Source organism: Misgurnus anguillicaudatus, chromosome 3 (assembly GCF_027580225.2).
Source record: "Misgurnus anguillicaudatus chromosome 3, ASM2758022v2, whole genome shotgun sequence".
Classification (NCBI taxonomy): Eukaryota; Metazoa; Chordata; class Actinopteri; order Cypriniformes; family Cobitidae; genus Misgurnus; species Misgurnus anguillicaudatus.
The window spans coordinates 31663792-31684889 of NC_073339.2; the positions used below are offsets into that span (position 1 = coordinate 31663792).

General features: G+C 37.0%; 1 protein-coding gene across 1 annotated transcript; it reads left to right on the plus strand.

The window, feature by feature from the left end:
* Positions 1–1458: 1458 nt before the first annotated feature.
* On the plus strand, positions 1459–20425 carry chrna6 (cholinergic receptor, nicotinic, alpha 6). The gene is made up of 6 exons (XM_055205482.2): positions 1459–1702; positions 9142–9281; positions 11385–11429; positions 12008–12117; positions 12668–13721; positions 20240–20425. The coding sequence occupies exons 1-6, from the start codon at positions 1645–1647 to the stop codon at positions 20363–20365; spliced, it is 1533 nt and encodes a 510-aa protein (XP_055061457.1). The 5' UTR covers positions 1459–1644; the 3' UTR covers positions 20366–20425.
* Positions 20426–21098: the final 673 nt, after the last annotated feature.

A 21098-nucleotide genomic window follows, 5' to 3' on the forward strand; every position in this document is an offset into this window, starting at 1 on the left:
GGACCACTAGTGGTCCGCGGACCACACTTTGAGAATTACTGGTCTATGCTATGCATTTGCTAGGGTACCCGGGGTGGTTGATAAGGTGTTGCTAGGTGGTTGCTATGGTACCGGAAGTGGTTGCTAGGCTGAGTGAATTGGTATCCACCAATGATTACAGTCCATCCCACGAAAGAAATGCGAACACCTACAGGTCTCTACGATGTTCTGATACAGAGATATAGGTCTTGCTAAGTGGTTGCTAGGGTACTCTGTTTGTGTTGGTAGGGAGAGAATTGACATCCACCAATGATTATGCTAAGTGAAACAAGCCCACCCCCATGTTTCTACGATTTATAATAATAGTGATGCTTTGCATAAATGCAAGCACCAATAATACATTTGCAGTGTTTAAGAAGCCTATTACACTTATGACAATGACAACATTTTGGTGAGGTTATAATGTAATACATTTCTCATAATGTAATAAAATTATTACTAAAGGTTTTATTACCCTTTAAAAAAATTATTACACTATGAACATTTCATTACAATAATAATGTAATAATTATTACATTAGTTATTACATTGTGAGTTGCTACAGACAGATGAATAATCACAAGTAATCTAAAGGAAGTAAGCACAACCAAGGATTCTGAAACATAAATTTAAAGCGTAACATGAATATTGGTACATTTCTGGATAATAGGGGATAAGGATAAACATCAAAATGTCCCTATTATAAATGTTTTGTTATCATCACAGTAGGGCTACACATATGATCACACCCATTTGATGGAAACACAAAAAATCACAACACCAGCTGTTGAAACACTTGTGTCCCTCTGGCATGCACATGTGTGCATATGTTTGAATGTAATTTCACACAAATGAAAGACCTTATTTTTTTTGCTTTTTCATTAATATAAAAGTGAGGTACATTTTTGCTATTGTCATTCATAAACATGTTTAATGACGTCAGACAAGTTCATATTTGAGGCTAAATTGAATAAAAAAATTCACCTAAGCTCTATGCTTTCAAAACAAAAGTTGATACTGAAATGTATAAACTTGTTATAAACTTGTTGAACGTTAAATTAAGTAAATATCCAAATGATGCATTATCACGATATTTCATTGTCTCAAAGGTTGTTTGGTAACATGTTGACATAATTATTTTTTGATGGAGCACCAATGCATAGGGAATTTGTTTTTACAGTGTATACACACCAATTCTGTGAAAATGAACTAGGGTTTTACTACAGTAACATGCTTACTACTTTTAATATAATTAAACATGGTTAATTAAAAAAATAAGACTATAGTGTTTTGTATTTGTATTCATTTATTAACATGTGTTTAACATAAATAGCCTAATGTGAAGTGCTAAGGTTGGTGTGTAGCAGAGTACATTAGCGTATTATGAACGAAAACGACCTATATGGTTGGCAATTGTGTGTTTATGACACTCAAGACGCGCGTGTTGGGAAGGATGCACGAGCCCAGGGGGAGGGACAAAGTCAACTCTACCACGCGCGCCTCTCCGTTTGCTGAAGCACAACTCACAACCGGGATCCACAAACAAGCTCTTCACGATTTTTCTTAACTCTTTCAGGAATTTGTACCTTTTCCGGGGGAGACGAACTCCTTACACTGCGACGCTCGATGCATTCTGCTGGCAGAGTCACTTTCACTCTTTTTGTTATTGTCATAGTAACGCAAGGTAAGTCAGTCATTGCAGTAACTTTCATTTACCTGTCTTGTGTCTCTCGTGCCCTTCGAAATGAAATGTATTTTATTCCTTTTTACTCACACGAAGCTGTCAAAGTTTATTTAAGGGCATTTGACTGCGTGGTTGGTAGTGCAAAAATATAATCTTAACGTGTTCGTACATTTAAATAGTGTTTAATGTGTAAGTTGGACTCATTTTATTTTGTAAATCCAACGAAATGTATGTTATTGCCAGTTCTAATTGCCTAATTGTTTTAATAGTTATTTATGCACGTGCACACGCATATTTTTGCGTGGTTACATTATATTTTCCCATGAGTGCGAGATTTTGGCTTGTGTACACTGTATTCGTTTTGCTTTGGAGACACCATTTAAAGCAACATCAAAAATGTGTTTAATTGGTCTAAAAGGACTTTAAACGACCGAAAGTGACTTAGGTTATCCCTGTGACGTTTTCGTAATGCGGGTGCGTCAAAATTACGCTTTTGCGTCATACTGTTGAAATATTTCAGCAGTCATTTGACCTACATGAACATTTCATTTTGGCAAGAACGCAAAGTTTACCAACTTATTGCAGCTTGTTGGCATATCTCTGATAAACATGTGCTGCATCCTATACCTTTTGTTTGCATATTTATACTTTGCCCTAAAATTAGCCTATGTACTGTAGATCAAAATACAACTCCGTTTATTCTAGCTTTTCTTTATTTATTATTTTTCAGGTTTGTTAATATATAATAAAAAAAATGAATTCAATAGCGTCACTAAACTCCTCCCTCTCAGTGAGTTGTGCTATTGGAGTCTGCACCACAAAATTTGACCGGAAATAGTACAGAAGAGATCATCCACTTTAAAACAAATAATTTAAACATAATATGGGACATACTGTACTAATTCTAATTTAGAACAAATAGTTTGCACTTTGAGACATGGTGCATTTAGGACAAATAGTATGGACTTTGAGACATGGTGCATTTAGGAAAAATAGTATGCACTTTGAGAATTACCTTTACTTGCAACTTTCAATAGCAGGGGACTATTTTCGAGCACTGCGTTATATCATTGCGCCTGCTTCAGTGATGGTACGGCAGCAAAGTCCTTGATTATTACGCTGGAATGAGAGTACAGTTCCTAGCCATATAGGCCTAGAAAATCGCAACTTTTAATTTTCCGTCGGTCTTAGTACTACACGATGTACTGTAGAAGAGTCAAGTTTTAAATAGGAAAAATATTGAAACGTTTTGGTCATTTTTGAGCGCGATGCTAATGGTCTAATCAGATTCAATGGATTATGCTAAGTTAAAAGTGGTACCGCCAGATCCGGAGATCGGCTGAATGGATTCAAAAATTGTAAAAATGAATTGTTTAACTCCAGGGAAGCTGGAAAATGAGCATTTTTTCAAAAAAAGTGAAGTGTCCCTTTAAGTCACTTTGTATAAAGTGTCCCCCTAAAAAAATGCTCGATTATTTTCATTTTCTTTAGGTCAAAAAAGGCCCGCTGGGTTGTAATATATCCCATGCTTGGTTGTTTCAACCCAAAATACTTTTTTTAACTGATTGGGTCAAATATAAACATTTTCTGGGATAATTTGAACCTTTTTGACCCAGCGCGGTTGAAAATAACCCAGCATTTTTTAGAGTGATGCAGTTAAATAATAAATTAAAGCTATTTCAATCAAGTGCATCAGAGTCACTAGTGAGTCACACACAGATGGGGACTTAAATTTTTTTTATCCTACAGTAGGACACAAGTGGGCATTCTTCTGTTGATTCTTCCTATACTTTAATTCTTTTCTTCCATCATGAGCGCACAGTATTAGAGTATTAGAAAAGAAGAACTGCCTCGTGGTAAACTTGTGTTCCATTTCAGCAGTCTGCTATTCTTGCCTGCAACAATCCCCAAATGCTGAATGATCATAAACCTAGTGTATGAACTAAAGAGAAGAAATATAGGGGGTGGATACAAAACATATATCTATCCAGATGAGACATTTTTGGTTGTGAAATATTCAGTGAACAATCCCTTCGTTAGCATAATTCATTTAATAGCACAATCTTCAACTTAAAGGGACACTCCACTTTTGAAAATATGCTCATTTTCCAGCTCCCCTAGAGTTAAACATTTGATTTTTACCTTTTTGGAATCCATTCAGCTGATCTCCGGGTCTGGTGGTACCACTTTTAGCATAGCTTAGCATAATCCATTGAATCTGGTTAGACCTTTAGCATTGCGCTAAAAATAACCTGGATATTTCCTATTTAAAACTTGACTCTTCTGTAGTGACATTGTGTACTAAGACCGACAGAAAATTAAAAGTTGCAATTTTGTAGGCAGATATGGTTGGGACTATACTCTCATTCTGGCGTGATAATCAAGGACTTTGCGGCTGTAACATGGCTGCAGGAGGCACAATGATATTACGCAGCAGCCGAAAATAGTCCCCTTAGTAACTTTTAATGGCAGGGGACTATTTTAAGCGCAATGCTAATGGTCTAATCAGATTCAATGGATTATGCTAAGCTATGCTAAAAGTGGTAGCGCCAGACCCAGAGATCAGCTAAATGGATTCCAAAATGGTAAAAATCAAATGTTTAACTCTAGGGGAGCCGGAAAATTAGTATTTTTCAAAAAAGTGTCCCTTTAAATCAGATTTCGACACAACATCAATAAAAAATGTTCACAAAATTTTGTTATCTGTCCACTGAACCATATAGGGTTGTAAAGTAAGCCAAAGGCAATGTGTAGGTATAAAACTCTTATTTTTTTATACAAAAATTTGACCCAGTCTTTTTTAAAGATTTGCTGTTCTACATAAAATCATCCTACATTATCCGAAGAACATTCTGTGAAAATATAATCTTGATAATTTAAATATTGTTTAAGACCATGTCAAAGATTAAAATCAGTCAGTGAAATCAAACTTTGATGCTCTTAATCTCATAATTAGATTATGATACATTAGCCTAGATTTCTAGAGTCACAAATGTATAAGTTCTATTGTAAGACAGTAACATTTAATTGTAAGATACTGGCATGTTTGGTCCATATCACGTATTAAAATGTGACGTGCACAAAACAAAAAATTCCCTTGTGTAAGGATAACCACTGATGTTAGATCGAGCAGTTTCTCAGATCTCTGCAGAGAAACATTGAATTGCACTCTTATCCGCTCAAGTGCTCTTTTTACTTCTTCACATCTGTGTTGTGGAGAGAAATCAATGAAATTCCAGCAGAGAGAAAGAAGTAGTAGGAGGTAAACCTCTCTGCCCCAAAAGACAAGAAGAAGAAAAAACAAGAAACTGAACTTTATTCACCTTATTCGGCATGTGTGTAAATACGCTTCAGTGTGCTACCTATTCTTTTCCTCTTTTCTTCTTATCCCGGATTTGCTACCTCTATTTCCTATGCCTTCCTCAGGCTGACTATAAAATGTGTCAAGGTTCTGGGAGCCCAAGCAGTTGTTCAATTTCATATGTTCCAGTGTGATATGAAGTAATGCTCCAATTCATATGCAGGAGGATTTGGCAGAAGATGAAATCATGATACAAGATGATTGCCCCAAGTTTCCCTTGAGACCATCAGAAAATTCCCTGCTTACAAATCAGTTGGCAAGGCTGGAAATTTGGCGTCTTCCAGGTGGCCGAATGTTACTGCTTCCAGCGTTTGTGACATTGGTCACACACAGAGATGCATACCCGCATGTCCTCTGTACTCTTTGTTCAAGATAGAACTTACACACACATACACGACATGCATGATGACGCATGCCCTGAAAATATCTCATACACACACAGTCTGCTGTGGGGAACAGATGTGTTTGTGTGCTGCTGCAGGCTGAATTCTCTGGGCAACTGAAACAGCTCACCTGTCTGATTGTATCTGTAATGCTTTTCCTCCACTGACGGAGAAACGCTCTTAGTGTCCCTCTCACGTTGAGCGAGAGCATAGAGGAGTTGACACTTTCTCAATCTTATTGGTTCTAGACAAGGGCATGTGTATAGAAGTCATATGGCTTTAAAATAACATATTCCATAGAATTGATTCGCGTTCATTATCATTGCCTCACTGCAGAGGATTTTATTGATCTACAAGCATCTTTTGGAAATGTTTAGCAAGAGGCAGGATAGGATTTTATTTCATTTTCATGCCCTGTTAATATATTTTTAATAACATTTCACGGTGCTGGTGCTTTTAACCAAACCCTCAAAGCTGATTTGTAGAGGTTGATTTATTTTTGTTGCACGTGCCTTACGCATTTAATAACTCCATGTGTAGGAGACAACAAAAAGGCCCCACTGTATAAAGTCTCTAATAGATGATGAAGTGTGCACTAAGTACACACATAATCTCAACGTTTTTATTTCTAGGAAACTAATTTTGGTAAAGAGGGAATAAATTCCACAACTTTTTAATAATGTAATTGCAATTTTAATGGGCTTCAGTGCTGAATCTATTGGACCAAGTCAAATGTGTTGGGCTTAACCATTATGAACTGTAATTTCAACCTAAGAGCTGCAGCTATTTTTGATCAAACCCTCAGTTTCAGCCTCAGTTGTCATCATGCTCACTGACGTTTTCCCTGCAATTAGGCAAATGGTTCAGGAGTGGAAAAATAAAAGTAATGTTTTGGGAGATTTTGTAAATGAAGAGTTTGGTTCCAAAACGCAATGAATCCATTTTGACAAATTTCGGTAAAAACGTGTTTTCTATACCAAGAAAGTGACAAGATGAGAACCACTATTTTCTGTAAAAACATAAAAAATTCAAATCCATAACTTGATTTTCAAAGATTTATTATAAAATCGTATTCTTTTTTTCCACAAAATGCAATAAATCCATGACAGTCATGACAATCTATTTAATCAATGTACAAATGTGCATTCATCTTTGCCATTTGTCATTCATTTAGTTAAACAGTTGCACACACTACTTAAAAAAATAAACATTAATGGCATTAACCAAAACAATTACTTTGTCATATTAAGAACACTGTCATTGCTGCGGTTATACTTGACGTCATCGCTTAGCATTTTTCACTGCGATCAGCTGTAAAATGTTTTGGTCCTGCTCGATTTTCGTTGAATTTGAGTAAAATAATCTAAAGTTTTTTATAAGATCCCCTGGGGTTAATGTGTTAGCATGAGAAGCTTGATGCTGTCGGGAGAACAAGCACCCGAGTGCCTCTCGCGTAAATTATTAGATGTTGATGGCTTACGTTTCTTTTCCGTCACAGAAAACCATCACAGGTTTATCAATGCAATTAAAGTATTATTTTGTTTTGTTTGTTGATCACGAAGTACAAAGTAGATGAGGAAAACTAGGATTCCGTGTACCCAACGCATCGCCATTGTTTGTTTACATTGCGTGGAATGGTGCGCTGTAATTTCTGGAGCGGATTTATTGCAGTGGCGTTTATCGCATTTTGGGGAAAAAGGGAGAAAAGATGACAGAATAACACGGCAGACATTGGATTTTGTATAAAATTAAGAATTTACTGACCTGATATAATACTGATTTTGGCAGTAACTCATTTTTTTTTTCAAAAATGGCGTTTATCACGTTTTGGAACCAAACTCTTCAAATATTCTCTAACCACTGATATTTTAATTGAACATGGCACTCACCTTGATAAGTATTTAGCAAGAATGTAGGAAAACAGACTAGTTATATTTTAAATATTCATCACACTGTCTGATAATACAATCTCTGCATTATTAGAAGTTACCAAGGACGCTGCACTTTGTTAAAAAAATTGTAGTTGCGGAAGAGAATTTTTTCATCAGGGCCATGGCCTTAAAGCTTTATGGTCCGTGTGGATGCCATGCCACTTTAATTTAAAAGGGTTATCTTAAGCTTGATGGGGTTTCGAAAGTAACTCAACTTAAATACTGTGCTTTGTATCTGTATTTCAAAGAGAGTGAAGTCCATTTAATTACTGGAAGGAGGGCCTTGGTATCCTTGGCTAACCTTATTAAGAGGAGAGGCCATTGGAGAGTTAACTAGTGGAAGCAATTAGAAAGGAAAATTAAAACACTGGACATGCACACATGGGACATGAAACACTGAAACCACCAGTGTTTCCAGTTTACAGCAGTTTAACGTACTAATTGTAAGGCTTGCTCTCTTTTACAGTAGATATTACTGCAAAGGTTTACAAAACTTTGAAATGAAAGCTAGAGCTGTGGATCTATACACTCTTATTCTTGTTATGTCTAATGGTTATTGGGAAAGTGCAGCATTAAAGGAACAGTACGTAAGAAATTTATATCAATTAATCATAAAATGGCCCTGATATGTCACTAGACATTAAGAAATCATTTACATTTCAAATACTTATATCACTCACAACAGTGGTCCGGCCAGCATATTGTCATTTAAAAACTGGAGCTGCAGCCCTCAACTGATGTTTATGTTGTAATGTTGTGTATTGGCCACCAGTTGTGAGATTGCAGTGCCAGTTTTGGCCACAATCCTACATATTGTTCTTTTAATAGTTAACATATACCCCTAGTTTCACAGACAAGGCTTAATCCTAGTCCAAGACTAATAGACATTTGAGCTGTCTCAGATGTGCACTGACAGATCTTTCATGTTCAAAGAAAAAAATATTTGGTTATTATATTTATTGGTTCTTCCTAACCCCAAAATAGCTTGTAGGAATCTAAAAAAAAGACAAACCAAAATTGGGTCTTAGGAGGTTACTATATAATACATAACATATGACATAACTGCACAGGTCTTTCTTTGCTTCTAATATGTAGGTTGCTATGGAGCAAATTATCTGCTAAATAAATAAATGTTAAAGCTGATGTATAAGACTTAAAAAAATCTTGGTATTTCTGAAAGTTTTTACATTAACACAACAATTAGATGATGTTAAAAGGAATGCATAGAAATATATATTGCAGTATGTGCCTTTTATAATAGTTTGTAGCCATGCACTTGCTCTTGACTTCTTGCCTTAATGTTCTTTAGTGCATCATTTTAAAGTGGCTCCATTTTACACTTGGCTACATCTGGTCTCCTTGGTAATAGTTGATGATGACCTCTAACCTTAAAAGCTATGCTTTGTGCACTTACAGTGCCTGGCAGGACATTTGCACTTACCCTGAGGAACTTGCTAAAAGCAATAGAGTACACTCACATTCTTAAAGAAACAAACGCTCAAAATACTTTATTTATTTTAAAATATAACTTTACTTTATTATAATTAAAATGAAGACTAAAAGAGAATAATAACACTAATAATGCCAGTATTGCTTATAGCCTTTACACATGTAATATGCTTGCATGTGCCTCTGTCACTTTACAGTTCTTACTTGGGCATCCAGTGTATAATGGATGAAGCCTGGGTCTCTCCCAGTGCATACCAAAATAGATTTCTATGCCAACTATACTCCATCTGTCTTTGTCTGTGTGTGTTTGTGTAGATTGTTTCTCATCTAAGGGAGAAGACAGGCTGTTTCGTCGCTTATTCAGAAGGTATAACCAGTTCATTCGGCCGGTGGAAAATGTTTCCGATCCTGTCACTGTGGAATTTGAGGTCTCCATCTCGCAGCTTGTTAAAGTGGTAAGATAAAGCAATACCTCAGAAACACATGACCTGATTTTGTCCACAAATTGTGTTTAACACACAAAATTATTGATAGGCATAAAGTGTTCTGATTACTTTGTTACTTTGATATCTGTTATAGGGACATTTTCTGCATTATAATCCATTCCAAAATTGCTTACAGCATTGTAGCGATCAAATTTTGTTAAAATGGAAAAAGAAAAATAGCTTTGCTGGTTGTGTCTGATGAGAAAAAGTTTGTAACACTTTCTATGAAGCCCATATTTATAGTGCATTCTTAATGCATTGTAATGCAGACATAATGCCTTATAAAAAAACTTTTAGTATCATCTCATAAATAATTGTGACATCAGTTACAATATATTATAATATGCTTTTAACGTTGTAAGTATGATGATTTCTAACATAAAGTAAGTTAAACTCCACCTATACACTTGTTATAAAAGCCAATGGTAACTACATTCATCATGTGTTATAAATTGTCATACTCTTGAAGGTTATAACCACAAATAGGTAGATATTATAATATATGTGCCCTGAGCTGGCAAATTCAGTCGGAATGCACACTGTCTGCACTCTGCAGCTACAGGCAAAAGAAAGTATAAATGTTGATTTTGGTTGAAATTGAGGTTTTCATAAAAATTAGTAGCTCAATGCTTTAAATAGTCATTAAACATCTAAATTATATATTTTATATTTTTTTAAGAGGTGTACTGTCATACATGCTTAATCTAATACAAAGATGTGTGTCCATACACATGTGTGTCTGAAATTTTGGTTTCGGTTTTAAAACAAGCAGGAATTAAAAATAAAGTGCAAGACTTGCTTGATGTTAAAATAGTTATTAAGAGAGATAAAGTCTGTGACATGATTGATGTTAAAAGAGTTATTAAGACTCGAAAACAATATTTCTCACGCTGACTGACAGATCCGAAGCGCGCACACACGCAACCACGATATACATACACACAGAATTACGGTTTTTAAATTATCAGTTTTGACAAGAATTCACGTAGATTTTGACTTTGTGTGTGCCAACTGCCAAACCTATTGGTTTTACTAGTGATTTTAAGATATGGATGCGGTAAATAAATTTTTTTTAACCTTCAAAAATCTTTAACTTGATTTTTTTAATTTAATATAGAAGGTCAAAATATAAATAACTTATTTTTGAAAATTTGCACATTCCCACTTTGTTTGCCAGCACAGTCACATTCACCATTGTTACGATTATTTATCAGATAATATATACGGGTACACTGAAAAAATGCATCCATTCAATTTACTCAATTTTTTTAAGTAAGTGGTTGCAATCAGTTTATGTTAGCTATATTTAAACAAAAGTTTTTTATTTTATTTTTCTAATTTTTTTGTTTGAATGTAGCTTTAAAAAAATGTATTGCAACCACTTACCTTAAAAAATTAATTGAGTTAATTGAAGGAATCATTTTTTTCAGTGTATATATACATATTATAAAATTATACTTGCATTAATATACAGAAGTACATGTTAAAAACAGGCTTCACAGAAAGTGTTACCGAACATTCTATGCTGTTGTTGTTTGTTTGAGGTTTTGATTCATTTATTGTGGTCACAAAGAGCAATTAGAGTTAAAAGCCTTTGCAGGAAGCCAAGCAGACTCTTATGTTTTCCTGGACGTCATACGAATCAGCACTTCTCTTTTTTAAACTCTCGGATTAAGTTTCCACTTTACCAAGGGAAGCGTTATTATCACCTCACCTTTATTCATTCTTCACCTGAGAGATTAACAAACCATAACCCACCACTCTAGAGAACAGAATTCAGGATTATAGATTATACTTATAGTCTCAATAGAAAATCTGTTTATATAGTTGTTGAATATACTTTGATAAATTAGAAACAAGCTGATAATAACTGATGAGATTTTTGATATAGGACTTTAATCCACTCCATATTTTTTAACTCCAAGGCACAATTCGAATATCATTTTGTCTTCAGACAAAAACAGTATTGATTTTATTGTTAGAACATGCTCCATTCAGACTAAGGATGTTTGTGTTCCTCTCTGATTTTCTCTCTCTGTTTCTGTGATTGTCCTAATCTCTTCCTCTCTACAGGATGAAGTCAATCAGATCATGGAGACCAATTTATGGCTACGACATGTGAGTATGCAGCACAGAGACTTTGTGCATGTGTACAGTACTTGTGAACAGTTGACACATCTCATTCTATTTATGTCCTTGGACATAACAAGAAAATGTGTAAAGCAAATACATACAGCAGGACAGTTGATAAAGCAGAATGGAGTAGGTGGAAACTGGAAATGATGTAAGAAAAATGTTATGTTAAATAAAAAACAAAAAGATAGCAAAAGAGTTACTTAAACAAAAAAAAGAAATCTGTGGATCTGTGGAGCACGCCTCCTTTTTTGCGCTGAACTGCCCAGGGAGGGCAAGTTCATTCCCTAGTTTGCCGACGTGCGTCTGTGGAGGGAAAAACCCGCTGTGCGCCGGTGCAAAATATGAAATGATACATGCGTCACTGACAAAGTCAATTGCGCTGGGTGCAAGATAGGGCCCCAGTTGTTGGTTTGAAAGAAAAAAGAAAGAAAGAAAGGGGGTTGCTGGAGCATGTGTAGTAACGGCTAGATCAAAAATGAATAGATATTGCATTATTTTTAAATAGTTTAAAATTGTATATGATGATATGAGTTGGTGTAATTGTTGTAATTTTGTTGTAGATATGGAATGATTACAAGCTGAAGTGGTCACCACCAGAATTCGATGGAATTGAGTTCATCAGAGTCCCATCAAATAAAATCTGGAGGCCAGACATTGTACTTTACAACAAGTGAGTCAAGACTTAACCTTCAACTATGGCTGCGTCCGAAAACGTAGGCAGCTGTGACTTCGGAGGCATGAAGGCAGCTAAGAGAAATGCTTTCGGACACACTTCAAAGGCAGCGTGTTTTAATTATAAACAGAGAGCGCCTTTGTGATAACTAATCACATATTTAAAAACAAAAATACAAATTTCTTGCTAGAAATGCAATTAAAAGGTGTAAAAAGTGAAAATACATTTATTTACACTAAATTTGTGCTCCAGCCACATTCTTGGCCGCCATTTTATTTTTTCGAACTCGACCAGGCTCGACCAATTACATTCCCCATGAGCGCACACGCATAGAATTGTGGGACAAGACCTCAGGAGTCAGGAAGTAAACCTAACATTGGATTCGGACATGCCTTGATGCCTTCCTGCCTTGAAATGCTGCCGCAGAAGGCAGCAATTTAAAGTTTTCGGACACAACCTATGAATTTCAGATATGAAAATAAATAAATAGAATTTATGAATGCATCACAGGTCATAACATCCACACATGCACCTTTTTCTGACACAGTGCTGTTGGAGATTTCTTAGTGGAAGACAAAACAAAAGCCCTTTTGAAGTTTGATGGAACCATCACTTGGGTCCCTCCGGCAATCTTTAAATCATCCTGCCCTATGGATATCACATACTTCCCGTTTGACTATCAGAACTGCTCTATGAAGTTCGGTTCCTGGACTTACGACAAGGCCAAGATTGACCTGGTGCTCATTGGCTCAAAGGTCAACCTGAAAGACTTCTGGGAGAGTGGAGAGTGGGAGATCATAGATGCACCTGGTTATAAACATGACATCAAGTACAACTGCTGCGAGGAGATCTACCCAGACATAACCTACAGCTTCTACATTCGCAGATTGCCCCTTTTCTACACCATTAACCTTATCATCCCCTGCCTCCTCATCTCATTCCTGACCGTGCTCGTCTTCTACCTTCCATCAGACTGTGGCGAGAAAGTGACGTTGTGCATATCTGTGCTGCTGTCTCTTACTGTGTTTCTCCTTGTCATTACGGAAACCATTCCATCGACCTCGCTTGTGATCCCTTTGATTGGCGAGTACCTTCTCTTCACCATGATTTTCGTTACTCTCTCTATCGTCATCACCGTCTTTGTGCTAAACGTCCACTATCGCACCCCAATGACTCACACCATGCCCGTCTGGGTCCGATCCGTCTTCCTTCATGCTTTACCACGTATAATGTTTATGCGCCGGCCTCTTGACCTATCAGAGTTTTCTGGAAAAGGAGGACTAGAAAGTGGGGGCACAACTGGGAGTGGAACAGGAAAAGATGGAAAGAAGAGGAAAAATAGTGGATCCCAACAGGGAGCGATGAACTCTTTGGAGTTTGGAGAGGGAAAAGCTGCAATAGAGGGAAAGAAAGGAGGATGTCCATGTCACCCAATGAAAGAGGCACCCGAGGGGGATTGTGGGAAAGTGAGCCGTCAGTTGAGCCCGCAGGCCATTAACACAGTTGTGGCTTTTTCCGTGGTGTCACCAGAGATCAAACAGGCTATTGAGAGTGTAAAGTACATCGCTGAAAACATGAGGAGCCGCAACAAAGCAAAAGAGGTAAAGAATTTCAGTACAGTCAGTAAAACCCATAGACAATTGCATTTATACATACAGTAAGCATGCTGCCAAAATTCAATTTTTTTTCCTGTCGGTATGTGTTCGATTTTGTCCAGCTGTATGTGTATACCCTGGCAAGCTCACAGGGATTGACATTGTCAATTCATAATGCCTCCCGGCATCTCATTCATCACATACAGGGAGTCAAGATGGGCAGGATTGTCTCTTGTCAATGGTGATGACAAACACGTCATAACTGGAATGGGGAGCTTTGTGCAATTGTGGTGCAGGCTGCAATGCACAGCAATTATCTAGAATTGCTGGTGGTCTTTCATGTCAGCTCTAAAGTAAGACATCATCTTGTTCTGATAAAAAGCGACAACACAATGATTGTCATGAGCCCTGTTTGAACAAGATTAGGTTTATGTAAAGAGATAAATTAATATATATGGATCCTATAAAACAGCCTTATACAAAACACATAAACAGGAAATCTGCAAAAAGTCAGAGATAAAAAAGAAAAAAATTAAGGAACATTAAAAGCCAGACAGGAAAGTGTGTTTTAAGTCTTGTTTTAAAAATGGAAATAGATGGCAAAAATGGCAAAGGCATGATCACCACGATACTTGAACCTAGACCTGCTGGGGACTCATATTATACCTAACCTAGTCTCAGACTCAGACGTCATGCCCACAGAATGTTGGCTAAACATCTGATGTGTATTGTACACTTAACTGGAAACCCTGTGGGAAGGTCAAAGTCGTCTTCTGATTTGTTGAAATAAACCAGAATTCCGAGAGACACAAGTATCGTGATTATTTTCAGTCCCCCGGGAAACAAAGCTCTGACGTTCGTACGAGGAAGAGAATCAGTTGTGTTTACGTGGCTAATAATGAGCAGTTATCATTATCAGCTAAACTTTGCATTCTCAAAAATATAAAAGTTCCTGATGTAGACTCTCTAAAAGACATCCAAAAGTTTTGCTTGAGGCAGTTAGTGGAGTCAAAAAGATCGCAGCTGGCGTTTGGTTCTCCCGAATTGCTTGTAGGTGTTAAAAAAGTGGAGCGAAATGTTTCAAACAGATGTTTACCCGGGAGCGTCTCATTGGAATGCCTGTTGATAAAGTGCACACCGTTGTTCTATGGTGATTAATGATGTTTATTTAAATGCTATTTGGTTGCGGCTGGTTATTTCAAGACTGTCTTGTTGACAACCGGTTCGTTATTGTGGGGACTCTCCACACTCCGAAACGTGACGCTAGATGAAACGATCTGTGATTGGTTGTTTGACATGTCAGTCAAACGGCCTCGTGGCCGGGCATTGGCCAAAAAAAGCAGCAAAAAAACACACAAGACTATACCCAACCGAATCATGCCCAAGCGCGATTGTCCCCCCTCACTACTTCCCCAGAATCATGCACTCACACTGTACTTTGACCGATCTGAGCCCGGGCACGCTTTCGTCGTTAGGATGTTATTGTTTTTAAGAAAACAGGAAATAAACCCCTTTCTTAACACTGGAGCCCACTATAATGTTAAGTCTGTGTTTTTTTTAAGTGAAGTGCACCCGATCCCACCTCTGCCCCGCTCGGATGCGGTTTGGTTGGGATAATTTGAGCGCGCCCTAAGTAATCCAAGATTTTATGGTAAATGGTACATGGACTGCATTTATATAGCGCTTTCATAGACCTATGGCCATCCAAAGTGCTTTACAATTTGCCTCACATTTACCTATTCACTCACTCATTCATACACCAACGGCGGTGTCAGCCATGCAAGGCGCCATCCAGCTCGTCGGGTTCTTGAGGGAGTATATGGCAACAAGAGTTCAGTCAAATACCGGGAAGCTAGGATATTAAGTGCTTCAATCAATCCTATATTTGATTGTGAGCCAGTGCAGTGAGCACAAAATGGCTGAAGCATGCTCATAATTTGCACTTCCCTGTTAAGAGTTTAGCGGCGACATTCTGTCCTAACTGAAGGTGAGAAATAGAAGACTGAGAGAAACCAGCATACAATAAATTGCAAAAATCCAGGCAAGATATCGCAAATGTGTAAATTGCGATTTTGAATTAGTTCATAGATAAAAAGGGCTCAATTACGGATAGAAGATGATAGAAAAGAATAAACAATGACGTTTGTGAAAAGTCATTGAATTGGCCTTGAGTGACTAATATCTCTAGCTGCGTTTACATGGATACCTTTTAAAATCATTCTGATAAATTCTATCATAGCGTTAATAATGTTATAGGATTGATGTGTGTGTTTATATGGCACAAGCTTCAAATAAGATTTGATCATTTGACATGCGCCCATTGCACAAATAGTTTCGTGCAGTTTCAATATATACATGTTTTTGAGTCCAAACACACGCGTTTGTGGATTAGAGTATAAATCATGGACTGACCGGACAATGCTGTGTCGTATTGGAAGAAGATTAGGAAAACTTAAGAACGACAAGACAGTCACTTCATGTGATTTGCTTGAACAGAACAAGCTTGTGTTCTTTGTAGTGCTGTGACGGATCGCAGTTGATCCGTGATCCGTATGCATGCGATTTGCGTATTAAAACGCAAATTTAAATAGGGAAAATGTAGCATTTGCATATGTTTCAAAGGCTTCCAAATGTTATCATTCAAGTGATTTTAAACAATTTAACTGCAAAAGGCGCAAAAGTGAGCAGTTTTCTGTACGCACAGATGCACATGCGGTTGAATGTGTCTGTTTTAGGTCCAATCAGATGTGATCATCCCTTTAAAGATCAGAACTCTTGATGTATAAACTTGAGAGAGAGTTGCGCTACTGTGTCTCATACTGTAGTCCATTATCATACATTTGCCGAATAGAGCAATAAAAAACAACATGATGTTTTTTATGTGTTTATGCTGCATCTCCTTCCTGAAGCGCCGTTTGGAATTCGCCCTCCATCTGTGTGTGTGTGTGTGCGTGTGCATGCGCGTTTAAGTGCACTCAAAAGTGCACACACGGAGAGACGCATTTCAAAAAGCTAGTGAACATGAAATCTTTCTGTTCTTGACAGGGCACATACAAACAAAATGATCACAGTATTCTTTTTCTAATAAAAACATTTGTTTATGTCTTAAGTGCGTGTATAGATTAGAGTCAAAAACCAGTCTGTGCTTATTTGGTCTTAAAGAAACAGTAACATTAACCTACTTAATGTCTGTGTCATTAATGTTAATCGAACAACCCAAGACAAAGAGAAAATCACTTCTGTATCTCAAAAATATAATAATAATTTTATTTAATTTATACAAAAAAGACAATGTTATGATTAATTTGATTCGATTTCTTTACCTAACACTACTTTTAGACCTTTCTTAATATGTAACTTTGCTCTTTTTTATACATGTTTGTAATTTCTTTATTCTTTATTAGATTTTTCCCACCCCGTTTTTGCTGATTTGTAAAATGATCCGATCCATGTCTCAAAAAGATTTGCATCATACTTAATTACGCCAAATCTACATCAGTGCACATGCGCATATGCTCCACACCCCAGTCTAGTAGGTGGCGGAAATGCACCTTTTAGAGGGTTTGCAACCGCCATTAAAAAGAAGAATAAGATTGCACATGCACAGAGTGTCCCAGTTTCAGTTATCAATCCGATCAAGTTTTTAGATGTACTTTTGAGTGGATTACAAAACGTGTAAACCACCCCTCTGAACCCGATTAGATTTTTATTCGGTTTGGCTCATTTATTCTGATTGAGGTGTTTACATGGAAGATTGAACATTTAAACCATGTAAACACAGCTAATGTCTCTTGAGTTCTCAGAGGGTCTGAAGAGTTTTTCACATGGCGCACGAAGCTGCTGCATAACCCACTTGAAATGCAATTGCAATGAAATGATGTTTCTGAAGTTAAGAGAGTCAAAGCCTCCTCTATGAGAAGTGTTTATTTGAATACTGTCATCAGAGAATATGGCATTTTGCATATTCTAACAAGAACTGTTAGATCAAGGACACTTTTCTTTTGTGTCAGGAAGCATTCAGTGGTGCTTTCCTTTCAAATGTGTACATTGCACACATATGCCTGACTGCATTTACACATCTGACTGGAATTTATATTCAGTGCAACATACATGCAGTCAAGCTATACATGTAATCAGTATGTGTGCTCTCTGGGTTACAAATCCAAAACCTTTGCTCTGCTAACACAATGCTCTGCCAGTTGAACGACAGATAAGCAACTGGTTATTTTGGCCTTTAGAATAGCATTGGCTTGTTTGATCTGGCTTGTGGTTCAGCACCATCTGGATTGTGGAGGCTCTTAGCCATCATAATCGGAGAGATGTATGCACATTTATCTCATGGCATGGCTGCTCAATGGGCACTGTTGAAAGGGGTTTCTGTGGATATTTGTTCTCCATTATTGTTACCAGTCCTACTTGAACCCACTCCGATCGGGACACGAACCAGCGATCGACACAGCATGGGAGTTAGGCACTCGAGATGGCTAAAGGCCATGAGAGATCCATCATTTTGGGTTTCCTGGCTTAATGAGGCTTGGATATAGGTTCTTTGTCAACGTGTTGTATGATTGTCACCACAGATTTATATTTAACTATAATTACATATAACTATGAATGTAACTAATGTTCCTTATAATTTAATTATGATATTAGAAAGCTCACCAATGTTTGATTTCAGTAGTTAATTTCAATCTATGACATGGCCTTACTCAGTCAATGTTAAAGATATCAATATATGTTCACAGAATGTTCTTTACGTTATGTAGATTTAATGTAGAAAACATTAAATTGCAATTTTCACATAAATCACAAGTTTTTTATTATCTTAAGTCACATTGTTATTCATATAGTTACATTTTTGTTACATCATATTTTATGAGTGAAAAAAATGTATTAACTGTAAAAATAAACAAAATATTTTACAGTTTCATTAATCGTCTTAACTAAATTGGTGGTGCCCATTTGGACTCTGATAGACTAAAAGGGTCTAATTGTAATTCCTGTGAGGCTGTAAAATGGACTCTCTCACTGGATTGTAGAGGTTTTAGCAATTTTACAGCAGGGGTGTGTAACGGCCTGAAAGAGCACACACACACACAACTCATCGAATGGCTCATTTATGGGCACTGTTTGAAAGGGTTTTATACACATTTGTTTGATATGCTTATTTATTAATGGACAGTTAAAGTAAAACACCACCGTTTTTCAATATTTTACTATGTTCTTACCTCAACTTTTATTAACGAATTAATACATACCTATCTTTTTTCAATGCTTACACTTAGTCTTTGTTCAGCGCGTCGTGAATGTGTTAGAATTTAGCCTAGCCCCATTCATCCCATAGGATCCAAACAGGATTGAATTTAGAAGTCACCAAACACTTCCATGTTTTCCCTATTTAAAGACTGTTACATGAGTAGTTACACAAGTTAGTATGGTGGCACAAAATAAAATGTGGCGATTTTTAAGCAAATAAAAATGAGAACTATATTGTATGACGGAAGACCACTTAGTTTGCAGCACTTTGACCTGGGCGGGCAGTAACATCATCACTCCTGACTACTCCCCCTCTCACTCAAACTTCCGTCAATATCACTGCGCCCAAGGTCGAAGTGCTGCAAACTAAGTGCTCTTCCAGCATACAATATAGTTCTCAATTTTATTCGCTTAAAATATCGCCACGTTTGTTTTGTGCCACCCTACTTACTCGAGTAACTACTCATGTAATAGTCTTTAAATAGGGAAAACATGGAAGTGTTTGGTGGCTTCTAAATTCATTCCTGTTTGGATCCTAATGAATGAATGGGGCTAGGCTAAATGCTAACACATTCACGACACACTGTACAAAGATTAAGTGCACGCATTAAATAAAGATGGGTATGTATTAATTTGTCTAAGTTGAGGTAAGAACATAGTAAAATATAAAAAAATGGTGGTGTTTTCCTTTAAAATGAGAATGCTGAAAACCTCAAATACCTTCTCAGATTCCACCATCATGCCATGCTTATACTGTAGATAGTTGACTAATGTCCTCACAAGTCAGGTCATGCATCACAGACTGCAAGCTTGTGCAGCTTACAGGAAGAACTCAGCTTCACTCAGTAGAAGCGTTTGAGTGCTTCACTGACAATAAGTGCTTCAGATCCCTCAGCGGAGGCATCCTACTTTGATATGGAAAGTCTCACCATTTCATCTTTCATCTTTACTGTGTGTCTCAGAGCCTTGCTACCAAATCACATTAGCATTGTAATGTATCCAAATATGTGAAGAGAGAATGTTTTGTATAGCTCCACTTTTTGTAGCACAGCCTTAATTTAGATTCTCCCAACGTAGTTAGCGCAACGCTTTCTGGAAAGCTCATCTGTATTCGTCATTTTCCCCTTCATTTACCTTGATTTCAGGTCATCACATTTTTTTTCTTTCTCTTATTTTCTTTCTTGTTACATCTGACCTTTTTATTCTTCACTTATTAACCTTTCCCCTCTCCTCTTTCTTCTGTTTATTGTGTGCTCTTTCTCTCTTAGGTGGAGGATGATTGGAAGTATGTTGCCATGGTGATTGACCGCATCTTCCTTTGGGTCTTTGTGCTGGTGTGTGTGCTTGGAACCATGGGTCTTTTCCTGCAACCTCTCATTGGCTTTTTCTCTTAATTGTCAAAGACACTCGAGCTGCAATCAATTAGAGGCACTGAATATCTGTTGTAACAGTCACTGGCATACTGTGTCATATTTATTTAACACCACGTGTGTTCTGTCATCACGGCAATGCTGTATACCGGTGTCCTTGTGTAAATGCCAATCAGGTGTTCTGTTCTCTTTCCAAATACCTATTATAGACCGTTTCAGCAGTAACAACATAAACAAATGGCCCTTTTAGAGGATTTTATTTCTGGTATCAAGCAAAATAAATAACAAGTAGATATCTTAGTTCAAATCATAGCTAAGCTTATCGAAAACTACACTGCGCTACTGTTAATGTATGATGAAACCGTCTATAGAGACTAAGAGAAGTCACTCTTTGCTTTTTAACAAGCAGTGACTTTGAAGATTCTAATCACTATCCAGTATAGAGCACAATTTCCATCAATAGTCTATTGAGTGACAAATCACTGATTGGTGTTCTGGTTTGATTATAATGGTGTGATACGTACCATATGTAACCACACAAAATGGTTCAGCTGGCACTCAGGAAAATCTGTGTCAGACAGTAGCTTAAAGGATTAGTCCATTTTCTTAAAAAAAAAAAAAATCCAGATAATTTGCTCACCACCGTGTCATCCGGGGTGTTGATGTCTTTCTTTGTTCGGTCGAGAGGAAATTGTGTTTTTTGAGGAAGACATTCATGGATTTTTCTCATTTTGATGGACTTTAATGGACCCCAATA

Coding starts and splice junctions, on each gene's coding strand:
- chrna6 (XM_055205482.2), top strand. CDS start 1,645: ATGCATTCTGCTGGCAGAGTCACTTTCACTCTTTTTGTTATTGTCATA. Junction 11,430..12,007: donor CCAATTTATGGCTACGACAT/GTGAGTATGCAG, acceptor ATTTTGTTGTAG/ATATGGAATGATTACAAGCT. Junction 13,722..20,239: donor GCCGCAACAAAGCAAAAGAG/GTAAAGAATTTC, acceptor TTTCTCTCTTAG/GTGGAGGATGATTGGAAGTA.